Below are 19,857 nucleotides of genomic sequence, written 5' to 3'. Positions count from 1 at the left end.
AAATAATGGCGTCGTCAAAGGGAAAAACGAGAGACCGATCCGGGAAGAAGCGGACAACAAGACGAGTATTACAGTCTGATACTCGTTCCCGAGTTAAATCGGTACGCTGTAAACACGCCAACACTCTATATCAACGGCAACTGTACGATTCCATCAATATACCTCAATTAGTCTATCAACTCCTTACCATCAACAAACACAATCATGGTATTACGATTGAAACATAATTACATGATTATATGTTTAATACCGATAAACGGCAATAAATTAAGATATAAAATTAAATTATTTTAATCTACGTATATATATATATATATATATCTCCTTAAGTATCGCACAACTCGAATTTTTCAACGTAAAACCAATTATATCTTAAATATTTAACAGAAAATTGTATTTTATTCCAATTTTATGTTCCATACATAATTATATAATTGATATTTGATAAAACATCAAGTATCATCAGTTATATAGAAATAACCAAATCTTACTTTAATTTGTAATCTAATATTGTCTTTATATGTGTTTATTGGCGAAGACGCAAGACGTTTTCCATCTCCGAAACGCTTCGGAACACACTGTCGAAGAGCGCAGAACTCGCACAAACAGCAAAGGCTGTCATACGAAGCGGTCGACCACTGCAATGGTTCGGAATCTGTACAAATGCCAGAGTACACGATAGAATCTAGGCCTACATCTACCGATAATCTCACAGAAGCAACGGATGCTACAAATAGCTCAGCACCGACGAGTTCCGCGAATAGCAGCGTGTCAAATGTCTCAATGGAACGGAACGCACTAGCAAACTCGCTCAACAGCGCCAAAGCACTTTTCAGGAAGAGATCCTTAATACAGCTCATTAATAATTACATCAAAGCTGGCATCGAAGAAGGTGCATTTTTCCATTTACATAGAATTTCCAGCTTGTGTATATAGCAATAAAAATAAATATTCAATATACTTAATAGCAGCAAAATTTGAGATTCTTTCTCTCTCATAGTAGTTCAACATAAAGAAATTGCTGCAATGATATATAATTGATTACAATGGATTTCGCTATTATACAATGGATTACAATGGATTTCATTATTAAACAATTGCATTATATCTAGACCTCCATTGGGGATTAACTCTTTTTAGCCCATTCAAAACAAGTCGAATGATTTAAAAAAATATTACATAATTTTTTGTAAAAAATTTTATATGTATGTATATGTATATATATATATATATACATATACAGTGCCCACCAAAAGTTCCGGGCCGGCTGAATATCTTGAAAAGTATGCATTTTTGATAAAAATGTTTTAGACGAAGATTGTAGGATTTAAAAAGATCTATTATTGTACATACAGGGTACATCCCGAAATTTGCGAATCAAAGTACGGTAAAAAAGTTATCAAAAAATTAAGTAAAAAAGTTATTTATAAATTTTAATTTTTTAAGCAATAGAGTTTGTGAAATAATAAGGGTTCAAATATGGCCAATTATAAACTTTAGATAAATTATTAATACATTTAAACGCTAAAGTTACCATATGTAACACTACCGCACGTGTGATTCATAAATAGGTGGCCATCTAAATCTGTAATTGGCTATATTTAAATCCTTATATCTCAAAAACTTTTTTGCTGTAGTATTTTAATTTGCTAATTTCGGAACACCTCATATATATATATATATATATGTTGTGTATATATAAAAAATTCATTGTTTTTTAAATAATATTTTCTTTTTCTAATAATTTATCTTTACGTGATAAACTGATAATTTTTTTGCGAGTCCTAAAAGTAGGTGTAATGATAATTTCTAGAACAGATGTATCGGATGAGTATGTTTCAAGTAGAAACTGGCTCGTTCGGTGTGCCTGTATCACGTCAACTGTCATTACATGCTGCTGTAGAGCTAAGAGCGCTTTTGGCGAGATCAAATTTCATGAGAGATGACGAGTGCACAACCAATGACATCCATATTGCAGGAAAGCGACAGGCCAAAAAGTATATCTGCAAAGCATTATCTTTTGGGGTGAGATCGGGTTATTTGATCCCGACCGATCGACAAGGTAATATGCTCCGTGTGTGTCCGACTCTGGACACACAATCTTGGAATTGGAGACGGGCCGACATCGAATCTCGACAAAGACGACGCATTGCGCGACGAGGAAAGAGTTTGACAACCATCGCCGAACGGAAAGCAATGCGTCGTGGAATTCCACGAGATAAATTTCTTTACAGTAATATGGACAACAAGCAGACGGCTTCAAAAAGAAAAACACGACCTGCTCAAAATTCTGCCAAAAATTTAAATACACGAGAGAGTAACCCACAAAAATCGCTTTGTAAATCGTTATACGAGAAAAGCAAACCGAAAGCTTTTACAAGAAAGAACAGGTTTTCATTTAATTTAAAAAGAGATACTTATTGTAATTTTTTTGATAAATATGCCAAATAGGGGAGGCAGCTCCGATGACCTTGATATAATAGAAAAGTGACATTATTTTTCAAACCTTTTTTATTAATAACTTTTTAATGAATGACGAACGACAGCTAAAACCTGATAGAAGTTACTCAGGGTCATGACAACATATGTCAAGGTCATCGGAGCTGCCTCCCCTATTCGGCATATTAGCCATCACATCTTTCATTGCCACTTGATATGAAAGTAATGCGCACTGATTACTCGGTATTAAAATTTTATGCAAAATACATTTTTATATTTCTCTCACAAAATTTTCTCTCACAAAATTTAATTACGAGAATCTTAAAATTAGATAGCTATCTCTTATGAATCCGTTTCTAAAAACATCACTTTTTTCTTATGTCTCTTTCATTTTATATTAAACAATTTAATGAGCTTAACTATGTTACGAAAATGCATTTAATGAACTTTAATACAATACAGACGTTTTAATGACACTTAAATGCATTATGAATGCTTTAGATTTAAACATGGAAAGCAAGAAGATAAAAATAAAGAGTAGTATTAAATTCTTTTCTTCTCATACTTATATTATATTCATAGATAGCATGGTGTTTATAATATTGCTTTATGGAATAAATTTTGCCAGTGTATATTCGTTTTTCAAAAAGAAAAATCAATTTATTTGCACTATGTTCGTTTTAGCAAAATTAACAATGTGATCAACAATAAACGAGGACAACAACAAAAAAAAGATGACGCAAACATCAAGAAGTCAATTAAAAAACGTCGTATGTCTTTTTCTGCTAAATATGCTCAGAATGATCGTGAACCAGTTGAGGAAAGTTATAAGGACGTTAACGAAAAAGCTCTCAATCAATACGAAAGCAATGAAGGTAATTATAGAATTGAGGAACAAAAGTCGACGTCAAGTCAAGAAGACGAATCGAGAATGGAGAAACGAAAAACCGAGACAAATATCAATAATAACAGGATAGATTACGACAGAATAGAAAGCAGAAATTCCGATGATGAAAATAATGACAAAAGGTCTGAAAACGAAAGTGTCGATCATAACATGAGTGACAAAGCGATTAAAGAAATGGAATTTTAAAGAATTGAATGCCAATCTTGAATGACGCCTTTCTTGATAAAAAAAACGAGAATTTCTTTTCTTTTGTACTCTTTTGTCTTTTCACCATTTGTAAAATATATTTATTACATACATTTTTGAGATTCATTTGAAATTATATTTTTGTATCCAAGCATGTATATGTACAGGGTGTAACTGAAATAACGCCCATTAATCATACAGTGCTATTCCTAATAAAAAACTAAGTCGAAAAGTCCTCTACCATTTTGCAATTTTCGCAATAGTTAACGAGACATTAATTTCTAAACATTGCCAAATAAACGGATAAAATCGGTGTATAAGATAATTTTGAGATATCTTTCCGTGTTTTTTTGTGAAATATTTTAAAGATTTTTCTTAAAGAACTCATGAAGATATCTTAAAGCTGTCTTATACGTCGATTTTAAACATTTTGCTCATTGGGTAACTAAAAAAAATATTGCAAAAATTGCAAATTGGTAGAGGACTTTTCTCAGTTTTTTTATTAGCACTATACGATTAGTAGGCGTTATTTCAGTTACACCCTGTATATCTATCATTCTTTTTGATTTTATTTCTTTTATATAAGAGTGAATCTTAATGAATGTCTTAACGTTTTACCATAAGAGGTGAATAATTTCACTCACTCACTCGCTCACTCGCTCCCTCGCTCCCTCCTTCTCTCGCTCCCTCCCCCCTCTCTCTCATGTGTTACAGTCGGTAATTCATCTTTCATATTGAAACGTTGAGACATTTATTAAAATTCACTCTCTACATGTAAATTCCATAGAGAAGAAATCTGCAAATATTTAGGGCCATGGCACACAAAAAAACTTAAGGAGGTTCTTGCGTTTGGTGAAAAATAAGACAAGTCTATAATATACATGTAATGCAAAAGTTAATAATATCAATAATATCTAGAAAAAATTTTATTGACTTTTACCGTACCATATTTTGAAGATATATTTAATTCTAAATTTATAGAATTTTATATTACAAGTTGAAGGTATAACCTTATTCTGTAGTTATTCTCTTTTAAATTGAGACACTTGCGTATAAGACAGCAATTTAAAAATCGTTATAATTATAAAGTAAACACTTAAGTTTGTTCTCGTAAAAAGTTTCATTTAAACTGACCGTACAGTTTACAAGAAATTTATATTCTTCAATGAAAAAAGCTAGAATATATGTCAAATGGACGATGCGTATACATCAAATGAGCATCATACAACTTTTATTTTGTCATTTTGAAAATATTTAGTAACATATAAAATTAATATAATAATTATGTATAATGGCATAAGATATTATTAATAACCTTTTTATTCCATTATTTTAATTATTTTACATATTATTGTGAATAAACTGTCTATTGACTACGAAGTAGCGCGAGAACCTCCTTAAGCATTAAAACGTAAGCAGTAAGCAAATTGACCAATCACAGTAGAGTCTGTAAGGCCGTAACATAAGCAGTAGCGAACCCAACATGTTGATTTCCTTACTGCTTACGTCTTACTGCCTTAAGTTTTTTGTGTGCAAGGACCTTTAATTTTGTCATATTTTTCTAAAATACTACTCCAGAAGCGTTTTCTACGTTTTAACATTACAGTAAATTAATTGATAATATCATCAATTAAATATTATCAATTATATATATATATATATATACATACACAATACAATAATACTCATAAATTAACAAATAAGTAATTAGTTCAAATATTAATAAAAAATAAAAATTATTTAGCTTAAATTACATATATGTATATTCAAGACGCAGAATACTCAATAAAATTATTTCTTGCGCTTACAATACCATTATTCCGAATTATTGTTTAAAGTCAAAGAATTACTACATTCGATTTCTTGAAACGCACGCACGCACGCACACATTATTGTATATACATGTATATTACTACATGATTATTAAAAACTATTGTATTTAATAGATCTGTTTTTTATTCCTTGCACACTAGATTTTTGGACTAGACTGCACCAGAACTCTCTTTTTCGCTTTCGCCAAATATCAAATACATACATATCTCACTTTAAGTTCCAAAAATGTATATATGTACATACATACATACATACATACATACATAATTTAGTCACAGAAAACAGATTTAACAATCAATCGATTACTCGAACAATAATTGCAAATCTTGAGTGCATTATACAAAAAAAGAAAAGAAAAAACTATGTAAAGAGTAAGTGTCATTGGTCATTGGTCTTCCTTTTTTAATTTTCAACGTTATTTTAGACGATTTCAAACAAAATTCGCTTTATCAACTGATTGATCAAAAAATTCTGACAAAACTGAGCTAAGTTGTATATTTAATAATTAAACAACAAATTTTTCACGATATCTAAAAATAAAAAAAATAGCAGAACTGACAGTAACCCCAAAATGTCTCCCATAAAGAAACATCGGAACATATCAAATCATCAAGAAATGGGTGAGAAATTATTTCAATGCAAATTATAAGAATTTATATCGTTTCCTTTGTAATACATATGTTCATATTTTTTTAATCTAACAGATCTTATACAAATTTTGATAAGGAATAAGTATAAAAAAGCCTTTTCTAAATTTGATATCTGTTTTGTATATCAATCTGCACATAAATCAGTTTGTTATATTATTTCATTATATATGAAGTATTATTCCTAATTAATTTATATTTAAGATGCAGTCTTTTAATTTTCGCTTTTAATTTTTTTAAATTGAAATTGACAGGAAATCAACATTAATATTAAAGTATTGATTATAGCGTATATTAGGTGTACATTTTTTTACATTTAACCTTATTTGATTGATTGTGTGTAATACTAAAAATGAAGTAAAAAATTTCAATAAAATAAAAATAAAAATAATTTATTCACCATAATATAATCTAAAGAGCATCGTCGTCGCAAACCTAATATTCCCGAGTTAGTCTACAAGTTCCTTATTGCGAATGAAGCTTTTGATGGTAATGAACATTGTCTTGTAAACAAGTGCCGTTGTTGCGATCAAGGGAAACATCATAAAGTCATAGACTCTATTTCAACCTCAACCATCGGCAAGAGCATAGACTACAGAGTAAGGCAAAGATGGCACAAAGACATTGGCAGGATTTCAAAATTGTACAATGTCAATCAATGTCCTATTTCCAAGAATCAGCCAATCTCATATTTACAAAAATGCATGGATAGAAAAAGTACGAAATTAATTGAAAAAATAGTTACAGATTACTATACATAAAAAATTAGATTGTAACGAAGTGATAATTAAAAGATATAAAGAAATATATCCAGTGTTTATTACTTTTGCAAATATTCTAGAACTAATAATTAAATTAGATATACCATATAAAATTTCAACTTGATTTTGATAATAATTTAATAATAGATAATGATATTGTACCCACAGTACAATTTATACATATATATGTATAAATTGTATGTATGCATATGTATGTAATATACCAAAAAGTAATCTTCTCTTACGGACTCTCCAAATTCAAAAAGGAAGAGGATACAAAGGGCGATTGAGAGTTGGTCGTTGTCGTTGATATGCAAAGTAAAAGAGTGTGATTCTTGTTTCTTTTATTCCATCAATCAATATGAATTACATGAATCAAGTATACGTTTCGACAAAATAATTATTCCTCCTTGTATGTGTAGTTTGAGTCCCCATCAAATTTGCAGATTTGACGTTGTAAAATCTGTTAACATATGCCTGTGATTGGCTTTTCATTTCATAGTAAAACAAAAAGTTAAATAAATTGAGCAGGTTTATTAGGGTGCAAAAAAACATTATCCCACGTGAAAAAAGGAAAAATGTAGTTTATAAAATTTCGTGCAGTTCCTGCAATGCTACTTATGTAGGACAAACAGGTAGAAAACTCAAAACCAGGATTTCAGAACACCGAAATGACATAAAACGGAATTCAAATATTCACTCAATAATTACAGAGCACAGATTTAATTTCGAACATGATTTCAACTGAGATGATGTCGAAATACTCGATGTAGAACCATTTTTAAATAAACGACTAACATCCGAATGCTTTCATATACATATGGAGAACAGCATCAATTTATATTTAGATACGGAAGACTTATATCAAAATTATGTTAACATTGTGAAAAATATACCATAAATTAAATGTAACACCGGTGCTCATTATGTTTTTTAATTTTTGAACTGCCTTATTATATTAACTTAACTAATATCTTTATTGTATTTGTTTGTAATTGTGTATTATCTTAGTTTATTACCTCCTCATATGTTATTTATATTGTTTGACCGACACGTTACATTATATTACATAAATTTTATCAGTTATATCTTTTACGTTCTAAAATAAGCATGTAATCGTAATAAGCGTTATTTAAGTAATTCAAATTACCATTGTGACCGAACAAGCTTAATGAGATTTGATTCGAAGTTTCAAGACGTTCTTCTTTGTTTGTTGAGGTGAGCCAATCCTCTTAAAAAATTTTTTTTTACTATTAAATGAAAATCAGCCAATCACAGGCATATGTTAATAGATTTTACAACATCAAATCTGCAAATTTGATGGGGACTACACATACAAGGAGGAATAATTATTTTGTCGTAATTTGCTGAAGAAGACTCCAAAGGGAATCGAAACGTACTTGATTCATGTAATTCATATTGATTGGAATAAAAGTAACAAGAATCACATTCTTTTACTTTGCGTACCAACGACAACGCTGCTCTCTCAATCGCCCTTTGTATTCTATACTTCTTATATATATATATATATATATTTACTAAATGTATTTTATACTTTATATATTTTTTATGTATTCTATATATTTTGATATATTTAATATTTTAAGGCAATTGAAAAAGTAATACACGAAAAGATTTTTATTCGGATAATTTTTTACCTGGAATAAATTTTCATAAATTTTCTTCGACAGCTACGAAAGAGGCAACAAAGTATATGAAAAAGGCGTTGAATTTTGGTGTCGAGTCCGGTTACCTTATCCCTTCTAATTCTACTTATAGAATTCTATGCGTGTCCTCGGACTTAATGAAAAGTGATTCGCGAAGAAACAATATCAGCATTTGCGATATGATTCTCTGTAAGAATCGTGATATTCCGACGAGACTCAAAGATTCCCAAAAGCAAAAGAGGAGACAAACAAGACAAGGAAGATATAGACGAGATCAAAGATTGAGAAGCGCTTCGAGGACACGCCATAAAAGCAGAATGAGGAAGAAGAGAAGGAGCAGATCTTGTAGTAGAAGACGTAGAAGATACAGCAGGTAATTTTCAGGTATAATCCATATAATAACATATAATTCGCGACATAATATAATAATCAAAGAAGACCTCGAGAGTGTGTGTATATAAAAATTCTATTTAAAAAAATTGTCGCAATTTAAACAAAAATTATCGTGATCAAAAATAAAATAGCAAGAAGAAAAAATTTAAAATTTAAAACTATTTTGATTCTTGGATAACGGTTCAACTCTTTTCTTTAAGTTGAAGTAAATTTCGAAGGTAAAAGAAAACGATCACAAATTTATAGATGTGCACTGAAAAAAATTTTGTTCATTTTTGGTCGTTATAATAAATGATTGTTAATCAATGTCCGACTTAATGTCCGTTTTAATGTAATTAATTCATTGATACAATAACTGGATTCATTTATACAACTATATATTCATTCTTGCAATGAATTGTAGGAATAGTTTTATAATCTAAATCATTATGAGAATTCATTGGACCAATTTTCATTATTTTTTCATAATTCAATGAATATTTTATTGTATTTACGTACAGTTTTGATTCAGTGTGCTGATAAAATTCATTATACATTTACATAATTTATTAATTATTTAAATATCAATAATTTAGAAAAAGAGCTAAATACATGTAAATAAAAAAAAAAAGATATTTATAATGTGATATATCTATGTGTAATTTACGTTTCTCCCCAATAATAAACGCAACGTTTTTTATGATCGATAGAATTATTTTTATCTCTGCATAATTGCTCCCTGTTAGGCGAAATAATTAGAATCTAGCGTTATAATCGATCAGAGTGTCCGCACTGTGAACCATAGTGTAGATTTAGAAACGCGATAAAACGGTCAAAGGAATTTCCAGCCCGCAGAATACTGAAGAGGTTACCGATGATGAGGCAGACGATTACGAGATGAATGAGAACGATCCAAAGAGCAATATTCACACGGATGACGTAGAAAAGAAATCAAAGACCATTCGATTGAATCAAGGTAACGAGGAACAATCCACGAAGAAAGTTAAAGAAGATGGTTCAGATTTATCGATCGACGAGAATGAAATTAATCATGAAAATGAGGAAAAAAATATTGACATTACCAAATCATAGCTTCTCAAAGTTTTTTTTTTGAACATAATTGCAATTTAGTAAAGAATTAGAGAACAATCGGAATTTCAAAAATTAAACTTAAAATTCAGAGATGAGAGAGGAGAGAGATGAGAGAGAATAATGTGTGTGTGCAAATAAAATGTAATTTATTTAATATTTTTTCTTAATAAGGATACACACATACACACACAGGACTAGGCATGCATTTGAAATACCTTCATTTGAAAAACAGTATTTGTAAGACAATTGTATTTTGCATTTTGTATTTCAACTAAGAGATTTGACAATCAATCTTATCATTTATATTACAAAATACAAAAATTTTCAATCTTTCAATTTTAATTACAAAATACGTGATACTTCCATGTGCTCTACTGAAGTACAAAATATAAAATATACTTGTATTGCAAATAATGTGTTTTAAATAAAAGTATTTCAAATCATGCCCAACCCTGTATATATAATGTATAATAAAATAAAAGGTACCATAGGCAAGAGAGACAACAAAGAAAACGAGAATGACGGTTTCCTCGTACAACAAAGACTAATTCTTATACTAACAATTTACTTATAAACAAATATGGTATAAGAGAAAGAGAGAGAAAGAGTTTCGGAAAAATTGTCTATTTCCAAACTTTTACTTACCTAGCCGAATCATGTAGATCATTTTAAACTTCGACGCGTACACATGTCATCACAACGTGACAAAAAGATGCGGAAACATCACATTAGGAAAATATCGTAAAATATCATACTTTCGATAAAATAAGTTTCCAAGAAAAGAAAAATAAGACTACAGATTGCAGGAAGCATACGTTGAATGATTATGCAGGTAATAATAAGGTTCTTAATTGGATAAATATAGAGATGATACCTAATAAAAAAATTCTGTCACGCGTGTGTTAGAGAAGTAGGTATAAATGTGGTATCTGTGAAATTTTTATCTCTGGGCACACTAAAAGCTACAAATCTGCCTATCGGATCATTCTTCATGTTGAAATCGTCGAGATCATATCAGATGGTTTAAAGCTCTATATCTAAATAGGTAATATTTTCTCTTTAATTTAAAAGCAAACTGGAAATGTAAAGTTTATTATTAGCTTTGAAATTTGTGTATTTCGCCTTTTTTGTAATTATCAGAAGAGATGCTTTAATTCATGCAAACCCTATCAAAAACATTGTACTTATACATTTTATAAAAAAGAAAAACACGAAAAGATTAAGACATTGAAGTTTTAATAAATACACGCGTGTAGAAAAAATTATATATTTTTAAAAGACAAAAATTATTTTTTTTACAGAGAGATAATGTTACTTTTATTTATTAAAATTAGATTAAGAATAGAAATTAAACCATGTACAAGTTTATTCCTTTTTTTAAATTAGTAGCTGTTTATCAAGCAGCTGTTTATTAAGCATGTATTTCGTATTATTTTAAAATAATGATTAAATCTATATATTTTTGGACATAATGTTAGTTTGCATTCTGGCATGCAGCGGGATCATTTGGTTTTAAAATTAATTGGCATTTACAACCTTGAACCAGAAAATTCGATGCTTCACTCGTTGTACACCAGGAAAAATACAATGCGAAATATACATTTGTACAGCTCTTAAATATATATACCTCCTACTTCGCTGAAGATGGCTCAAAGTGTGCTGAGACGTTCGAAATTACAAAAATATATTCTACAAGATTATGCAAAGGAATCTGCGGAGTTACTCAGACTTGTCCATTTATTTTTAAAAAATATCAATTCATTTTTTTATATTACATTTTAGTAATTTTCCCAGTATTTCCGGACATAAATATTACTTTTCTCTTTCATATACATGCATACATAAATAAGAAACACTGTGGAATTGATTTTTTAAGTGTCAATTTGGGATCAATTTTGGCAATTTTTAGATCCCCCCTTTTCGTGTATTACTCATATGTTATCACTACGCAAGATTTCTCTTAACAGAGCAAACTGAAAGCATCTCTTCAACAAATGCCTTCAACAATCGCCTTTTGTTCTAATAAATATTTATCTATTAAGATTAAATAATAAAATTAAATGAAATAAATATTATTCGTATTCCATTTGTTTCAATGAATAGCTAATAAAATTCGTTATAGATCTCGTTGCATTGTATAATTCTGTGTACATCGATTGAAAGCTATGCGTTGAGAAGCCGGCGATCTGCTATAGAATTGGTTGCAGGGGAGTACTACAAAACTTTACGTTTTGTACAAAAATCCATCTTGCCAGCTTACGGCATCACTCTCATTGCACACTCAGAAACCCCCACTTAGGGTGTTTCCAGTCCACTTACAAGCTGAACAATCGTACCTTGGCTAGCTTCTAACAATAAGTTGCGAGATATATCACGTATTACTGTTTACTAGCTTTTTTGCTATTTTCTATTTTATTCCATTCTTCATAATTATAATTTCAAATCTTTATCTTTATATTTTATCTTATACTTACTGATCATTGTCCTTATTCTCTTACAGAACATTCTACAAAATTAAAGACGTATTGTTTAAGCATTACTTATTTATAATAAAGAAAGTACAACAAAGAAAAATAATAGAAAATTATATTCTGTATATTGTTAAATTCTTTCATTTTTGAGATTAAACTTTACTTTATTGTCTTCTGAGCGTCGCGCGAACCAAATTTAACTAGTGCAAACTATTGTATATAAAGTTTTAAATCAAGCATCTAAATATTCTAAATAACAGACGAACCATATAAGCGTAAAATATGCGTAAATCTGAGATTACTTACAATGGAGATGATTTATCTTCATATACGTATAAAAAATATACTATAAAAAATATCCAAACTATGTGTACCTATATTATTAGATATTCATTAGATATGTATGTATGTACATAAGTACATTACATGATAAGTGATAAGTGTATTAGTGTATACGTTTCTCATTATTCTCGCCATTTTAGTCTTTGACGATATGGTCAAAGTTGTTTTGCAAGATATATAATTTTATAAATTGGACAGAGGATTAGAATAGGATTAATATGAAATTATTGTATATCTCTCTTTATAGAAGCGAAATCAATATATTTTTTCATTACTCACACAAAGTGAAATTAAAATATCCATTAAAGAGCATAATTCGATTCTATCTGATGTCCGCCCATACGATCGCATCTATGAATTACATTACATCCTCCTCTGCAATTACAAATATAATTCCCCCCACCCAAAAATTACGACTTTTACGAGTGACCGCGCTCATTCTTTTTCCTGGCTTTATCCATTTCTCCACGTCCGCGACACCGACTCCGCGTCAGCTCATTCTCGGCCATGCTGTTGCGCTCACTATTGTTGCGCATATTGTCCTGAGCATTATGTTCATCCTGCTCGCTCTATTGTCGTTGCGCTGCACCACGCCGTGCGATGTACATGGTATACTGACATATACGAAGGGGCGAAACGGATCGATCACAGGGCTGCATCGCGTCTCCTCGACAACGAGACCCAACGCGAGTTTCCCGAGTCGGTTCTCATCAGTCGAGTCGACCAGAGTCGACCGGTGAAGGCGGTGGAAACGGAAACAATCACCAGTCAACAATTGCACGTCACGTGTGGACAGAATTCACAGCGATGTTTTCTAGCGAGCTGCTCATGGGGTAGTTGAACGTTACGGTAGTGACAGCAACGGCAGTGGTGGTACTTGGTAGTGGCGGTGGTAGCGGCGGTGGTAGCGGCGGCGGCATGGGCGTCCCGATGTTGGCAGGCGCGCCCGTATAGCCGTATACTCTCCCTCGATTGTCATTGGAGAATTAGAGAAGAGCGACGGCAGTTTCAGTTTTCAGTCGGCACGCGGCGTTGCGTCGTGACGCAATTCAACTTCATCGCGTTAGATGTGTTGTACCCGTGTGCTCATCACTTAGCTTGGAATTTACAATTAATAATTAGTTAAACCGCCGATTTTTCTAACGCAAATCACTCTGAGATGAGTCTTGATTGTCGAATAATCGAGGGATGCATGGGAAGGATGCTCAAGGCATTAAATGCAATGGAAACACAGCATTGCGATCGTTGAATTGACGACCCAATCTTCTTTCATCGGGTAAGTCTTGTATTGATAGCTGATACTTATTCGGCTGCTTTTGATTGGAATAAGTGATAAGATTATAATTATAACACTTAATAAATATAAAATCTAATAATACATATCTAATAATAAATATATAAATCTAATAATAAATGGAAATTTTCTTCTCTCGCAAATTGCGTTTTTAAGAAACATCCAGTAATCTCGCGAATTCAGAAATATGACTTGAATTTGAAGCATAGCTCTCGAAGCAATAAATTAAATCAAATTGAACGATTTTTTTTGCAATTTTATTGAAAAATCATTACACCCAGAGACGTCTTAAAATTCATAAGACATGTTTAGGAACTATATAAAAAAACATCTATATGATTATCCCGATTTATGACGTCTAACAAACATTATCCTCAAAATTTGCTTCAGACAACATTTGTCTAAAATATAAAAACAAAAATTATTATTGTTACGAAAACACGTTGACAAGAAGAAGAATACGAAGCAGAAATTGGAATTATCTGATAAATCGGTATTTGAATATTACACTTAGATATTTAATGCTGTGTATCGCAAAAAAACTTTTAAATTTTTGTGAAAATTTTAAGTGAAACATGCAACATTAGATGTCTTTAATTAATGAGAATGAAATTAATTATAACGTAGAAATTTAACAGAGAAGCAAAAGAAAAAAGAAAGATCTATATGAAAGATCTATTATATACGAGATTTTCGAGGAGATTACTCCTTTCCATTTTTATGTTGAATAAACTCGTAGACAATCGATCGAACAGATCTCCGAACATAAAAACCACATCAGGATTTATATACGGCTACCATTTTTTGATGCTATGACACCAAAAGAATCTCACAACTTGATAATTTAAGCACACAGCATTTTTCCACAATCACTAACAGAATGTTCTCTCTTCTCTCTCTCTCTCTCTCTCTCTCTCTCTCTCTCTCTCTCTGTTTAAGAATTCGTAAACTTTTTCTTTTCATTTAAGTTACAAGAAAACATTTTCTGACAAGGGAATAGAATTGACAGAATTCGATTTAAAAAATACAAGAGAATCGCGTGAATAAACTCTCATTCCAAGCGAGTTTTTAAATGTAAGGTGTAATACTTATATTGTTACTTTCTTTCGTGAAAATGACTTACAAAGACGTTAAAAGATTGAATAATTGCTGAAAAAGTTTTCTAATAATAATTTTAAGTAAGTTTCACATTTTGTTTCACGTATTTTCATTATTTATAGACACAATTATTAAATTTTTCGCCCACTTATAGATAATATTATCCATATAATATTTGTTTTTATATACTAGGTACAATGCATTCTCAAACTACGAGCATTCATTTAATACGTTGCGAGCTCGTCAATTAAAACACCTATTGAAACTATGTTCTGTACTAATAAAATCGTACTATTTAATCTCACTACTTAATTTCACTATTCTTAATCAAGAACATTGAACAGTCACACAATTTGTCGCTAAATAAAGAAAGCTGATAATTATTATCTCCTTGCATAAAAATAAAAAAATGTGTACAGAAATATGAAATTCTTGTAACAAAGCAACAACATATACAGGGTGTTTCCAAATTAAATGGCAAAACTTCGGGAGCGTGTAGAGGAGTAAAAAACTAAGAAAAAAAGTCCTATAGACATATGCTCGTTTTTGCTCCGTTTCAGAGAAATCGAAAAAAAATGTTTACATTTCTTGCCATATCTAGCACCGACATATTTGATTACATTTTCCACTTTCTGTTATGAATTTGTCAGTCGCTCTTTGAAAGCCTTTAACAGTAGATGAATTTTGTCTTTTGCAATATGCCGCGTACGTATTCTAATAGTGAATATGCTGATATGGTTTTTGTATACGGTTTCTGCAACGGTAATGCTTTAAAGGCGGTGCGAGAATATGCACGACGATTTCCAAACAGAAGAGTGCCAAACCGAAGAGTGTTTATGTTGACATTTAATAGATTGCGAGAGACTGGAACATTTTCAATTCGACAAGAAAACAACCGATTTCAAGCAGCGTTACGAAGAGATTTGCAGGCAGGGAATCGTATTTTACAACATTTTGACAATCATCCTGAGACCAGCGTTCGGAATGCGTCGGCTGTATTGGGAGTGTCACCACAAACAATTTGGCGAACTGTAAAAGGAGATAATCGCTATCCCTACCACATTCAAAAAGTGCAAAATTTATTACCTCAAGATCATTGGAACAGATTGAACTTTTGTAACTGGTACCTTCAGACATGCCACAATGATATTTTATTTCCATCTAAAATAATGTGGTCAGATGAGGCAACATTTACCAGAGGTGGAATAATTAATCAAAGGAATTATGGGCTCATCAAAATCCCAGGTCTGTTAGAGAATACAAATTTCAGCAAGAGTTTTCTGTTAATGTCTGGCTTGGAATTTGGAACGACGTTTTAGTGGGACCGTTTTTTTTACCTGCAAGATTAAATGGGGACCGTTTTCTAAATTTCTTGGAGAATGAATTTTCTGACTATTTAGAAAACATCCCATTACAACAACGTACTGAAATGTGGTTTCAATTAGATGGATGCCCTGCTCATTACAGCAGAGTCGCTAGAACCTGGTTAGATAGAAAATTCCCACAACGATGGATTGGACGTGGAGGAGCAGTACATTGGGCAACTCGTTCGCCCGACTTAACGCCATTAGATTTCTATGCATGGGGTACTCTGAAGCAAGAAGTTTATTCTTCGCCTATTCAATCAGAGCAACATTTGAGAAATCGTATCGTAGCTGCAGCGAACAGAATATCGCAAGAACAGTGCCTGGCTGCTACAAGAGCCGTGTTTGACAGATGCAATGCTTGTATTGCTGCAAGAGGTGCACATTTCGAACAAAATCTTCATTAAAAAGTTTATAAATAAAATAATTAAAATAATAAATTAAATATATTTTTTTCTTTTTTCGTGATTTCCTGCGAAACAAAGCAAAAAGGAGCATATGTCTATAGGACTTTTTTTCTTAGTTTTTTACTCCTCTACACGCTCCCGAAGTTTTGCCATTTAATTTGGAAACACCCTGTAGATGGAAAAAAAATCACAAAAGAAAACTACAAATTTTTAAGCAAAAACTGAAAATTATACAATTTTTAATTTTCTTCTTCGACATTCTGTTTCTTTTTTTAATATGATCAAACTAAGGATGTGAAGAACTATTCTCTTTCTAGATAAATAAATAAAAACTTATTTTAATATAATTATCTTCTAGTACCAAACGCGTTTGTATTTGTTTGGAAAATTTAATTGTTTTGTACAATACAAGATCAAAATAGCGCTCTTACAAAGATTAAACAATGCACAAAGATATCTGAATAAACGCGCAAAGCGAGGCAATACTGAAATTTATCGTTAATATCGAGAATATCGATCAATGTAATTTTGCGAAGCTAACCAAGGCTAATCCTCGTTCTGTTAATAAATGTTAGAATCACGGTGCTGTTTAACCTTGTATTAGGCGCCATTTGTAACATTTCCTTGGCGTTATCGAACTTTCATTAACACTACAATTTATTCGAGAAGAATAGAGATATTTATATCATAGAGAAAGGGAGGAGGGAGGGAGGGAGAGAGGGAGAGGAGAGAGAGAGAAAGAGAGAGAGAGAGCTCGAATAACGAGGTTTGAATCGATTGATTTAAATATTTCGCACATATAAACGTACAAACTAGATCTATTCGCACATGCGAATTAATTGCAGGATTTCATCATGTTGGACAGACAAGTCACATGTTTTCGTAGGAAGATATAAGTAGATATATATATATTTTTAGTACAAAACATTTATCATATTATATTGTGATTTGTATGTAGATTTGTGTGATGAATATATAAATATCAATCATAGCAAACTGCAATTTTTATGATTAATATGTACTTTAAGCAAATAGATCATAACCCTTGGTTGATGTCATACGTGAATCTTTATGGAGAGCGTAGTGATGATAATAGCACGTTTCAGTATCGCGTACTGTAAAATTGACGATGCTAGTAATTACAGTGACCGAAGAGAAAGCAAAAAGCAATTTGTAACGATCGAGAGATGCCGTTTACACGCACATCTATACAAGTGTGCATCTTGTTACAAATTTCTGAATAACATATATCAAGATATCAGAAATCAAGTTATTCCGAGCTTCAATAATTTTTCTTTATTCTCTAAAATAATATTCCGTTAGTTATAAGTTATCTAATCTACTGAAAACTGCAAAACAATTAATAAAAATAACTCTAACATTATCTTTACAAGGGCTGATAAAGGGAATGCGACAGTTACACTGGATAAGGCTTGCTATATAAAAAGAATTACATATGAGAATTAGACATGCTTCAGGATAAAAACACTTATAATACATTACAATCAAAAAAGATCCAACTAGGAAGATGATTATGACGATTTGCGAGATCTCCTCGAGGGATGAAAGAAATCCAAATATGTTTTGGAAGCTACTCACAAAAAAACTCATATGCAGCGACGCGATATTATCGTCATAACTTAATAATTATCGCGAGAACCTATACATGGACTCTCCGAGAGAACCTACATAAACAAGGTTGCTTTCGAATTATAACCTCATCAATTGATAATCCATTTTACGAACTAATCTCTCATGTCTACAAAAAATTATTACTGAACATATCCCTAAATTGGTCAGTCACATTGACAATAGCTTCCAGCTTGTAGAAAGATTATCTAAAGTAAATTGTAATAAAAATTCTATTTTACTTTTTCTTGACGTAGTTGCATTGTTTACTAATATTCCGTTGGATACAATATCCCGAAAAATGAATTTTTAAGGACAACTTTTAAAATTAATTTTATGTATAAATTAAATATACGAACAGTCGATCAAAACAGGATCTTAGGTTGCTTAAATATTTCTCTCTTGATGTGAATTTATATATAACTTGATTCTGCGTGTATATTGCGCGCCGAAATAATTTTCGGTCTTGAAACACCATCGTGAACATCAGACCACTAAAGTGTAATATCACTTTATTATATAAATTGACAAGCAGTTTAATAATTTTTGATGCTAATAAGCATTTAGTAATAATATTTTAAATAAAGAGTATTTAATCTAGCTCTTTAAATAAAGTATTTAAAGAGCTACGTTAATATATTATTTTCTTCTTATTTCAACTTATAGAACATACTGCCAAAGTTGTATGAAAAATCCGGAGGCATCCTGTTTATGTATACACATGTTTGAATAACGTGGGTGAAAATTCTTTGCCTACATTATTAAATCTTCATGCACACAATACACTTTATTTCATACACCTCAGCATGAAATTTATTTGCCACCGACGCATCTCGTTCAATTTTGCATCTGCTGTTATACGTGATTCTGAACGAACGTGATTCTCATATACAAATGGAGATTACAAATGGAGATTTACAAAACTTTTTACGCGAGCACAGAGCTTTCACATGTACTATAATAGCTATAATTTACAATATTTACATGAATCTTATACAAATCAAGCGATGTAACAACGCAAATTCGATAGAGATTGAAAATTATAATATATAAAATACTAATAAAAATTAATTAAATTGTTAAAACAAGTTAATTTATTTAAAAAGGTAATAGAAAAGAGAGTGAGATTAAAAAAGAAGGGAGAAGGGAGGGAGAGAAAGAGAGAGAGAGAGAGCGCTTAGGATTCATGAAAATGCAACTTTATTAAATAATTATTTAAACATTTAAATTCTCTTTTTCCTTTTTTTCATTTATATACAGGGTGTTTCCAAATTAAATGGCAAAACTTCGGGAGCGTGTAGAGGAGTAAAAAACTAAGAAAAAAAGTCCTATAGACATATGCTCGTTT

The 19,857-nt window shown here is 31.1% G+C and overlaps 2 protein-coding genes across 2 annotated transcripts; both read left to right on the top strand.

Moving 5' to 3' along the window:
* LOC108732171 (uncharacterized) lies at positions 1-3,602 on the top strand. Its single transcript, XM_018462853.1, has 4 exons — positions 1-207; positions 539-892; positions 1,979-2,390; positions 3,124-3,602. Exons 1-4 carry the CDS (start codon positions 6-8, stop codon positions 3,530-3,532), a joined length of 1,377 nt encoding a protein of 458 aa, XP_018318355.1. The 5' UTR covers positions 1-5; the 3' UTR covers positions 3,533-3,602.
* Positions 3,603-5,753: 2,151 nt separating this feature from the next.
* Positions 5,754-10,000, top strand: LOC108732134 (uncharacterized). The gene is made up of 4 exons (XM_018462796.1): positions 5,754-5,985; positions 6,430-6,729; positions 8,465-8,813; positions 9,661-10,000. Exons 1-4 carry the CDS (start codon positions 5,937-5,939, stop codon positions 9,902-9,904), a joined length of 942 nt encoding a protein of 313 aa, XP_018318298.1. The 5' UTR covers positions 5,754-5,936; the 3' UTR covers positions 9,905-10,000.
* Positions 10,001-19,857: the final 9,857 nt, after the last annotated feature.

The sequence above is a fragment of the Mycetomoellerius zeteki genome, unplaced genomic scaffold, assembly GCF_001594055.1.
Source record: "Mycetomoellerius zeteki isolate Tzet28-1 unplaced genomic scaffold, Tzet1.0 scaffold146, whole genome shotgun sequence".
Classification (NCBI taxonomy): Eukaryota; Metazoa; Arthropoda; class Insecta; order Hymenoptera; family Formicidae; genus Mycetomoellerius; species Mycetomoellerius zeteki.
This window is presented reverse-complemented; position numbering and strand designations above follow the sequence as displayed.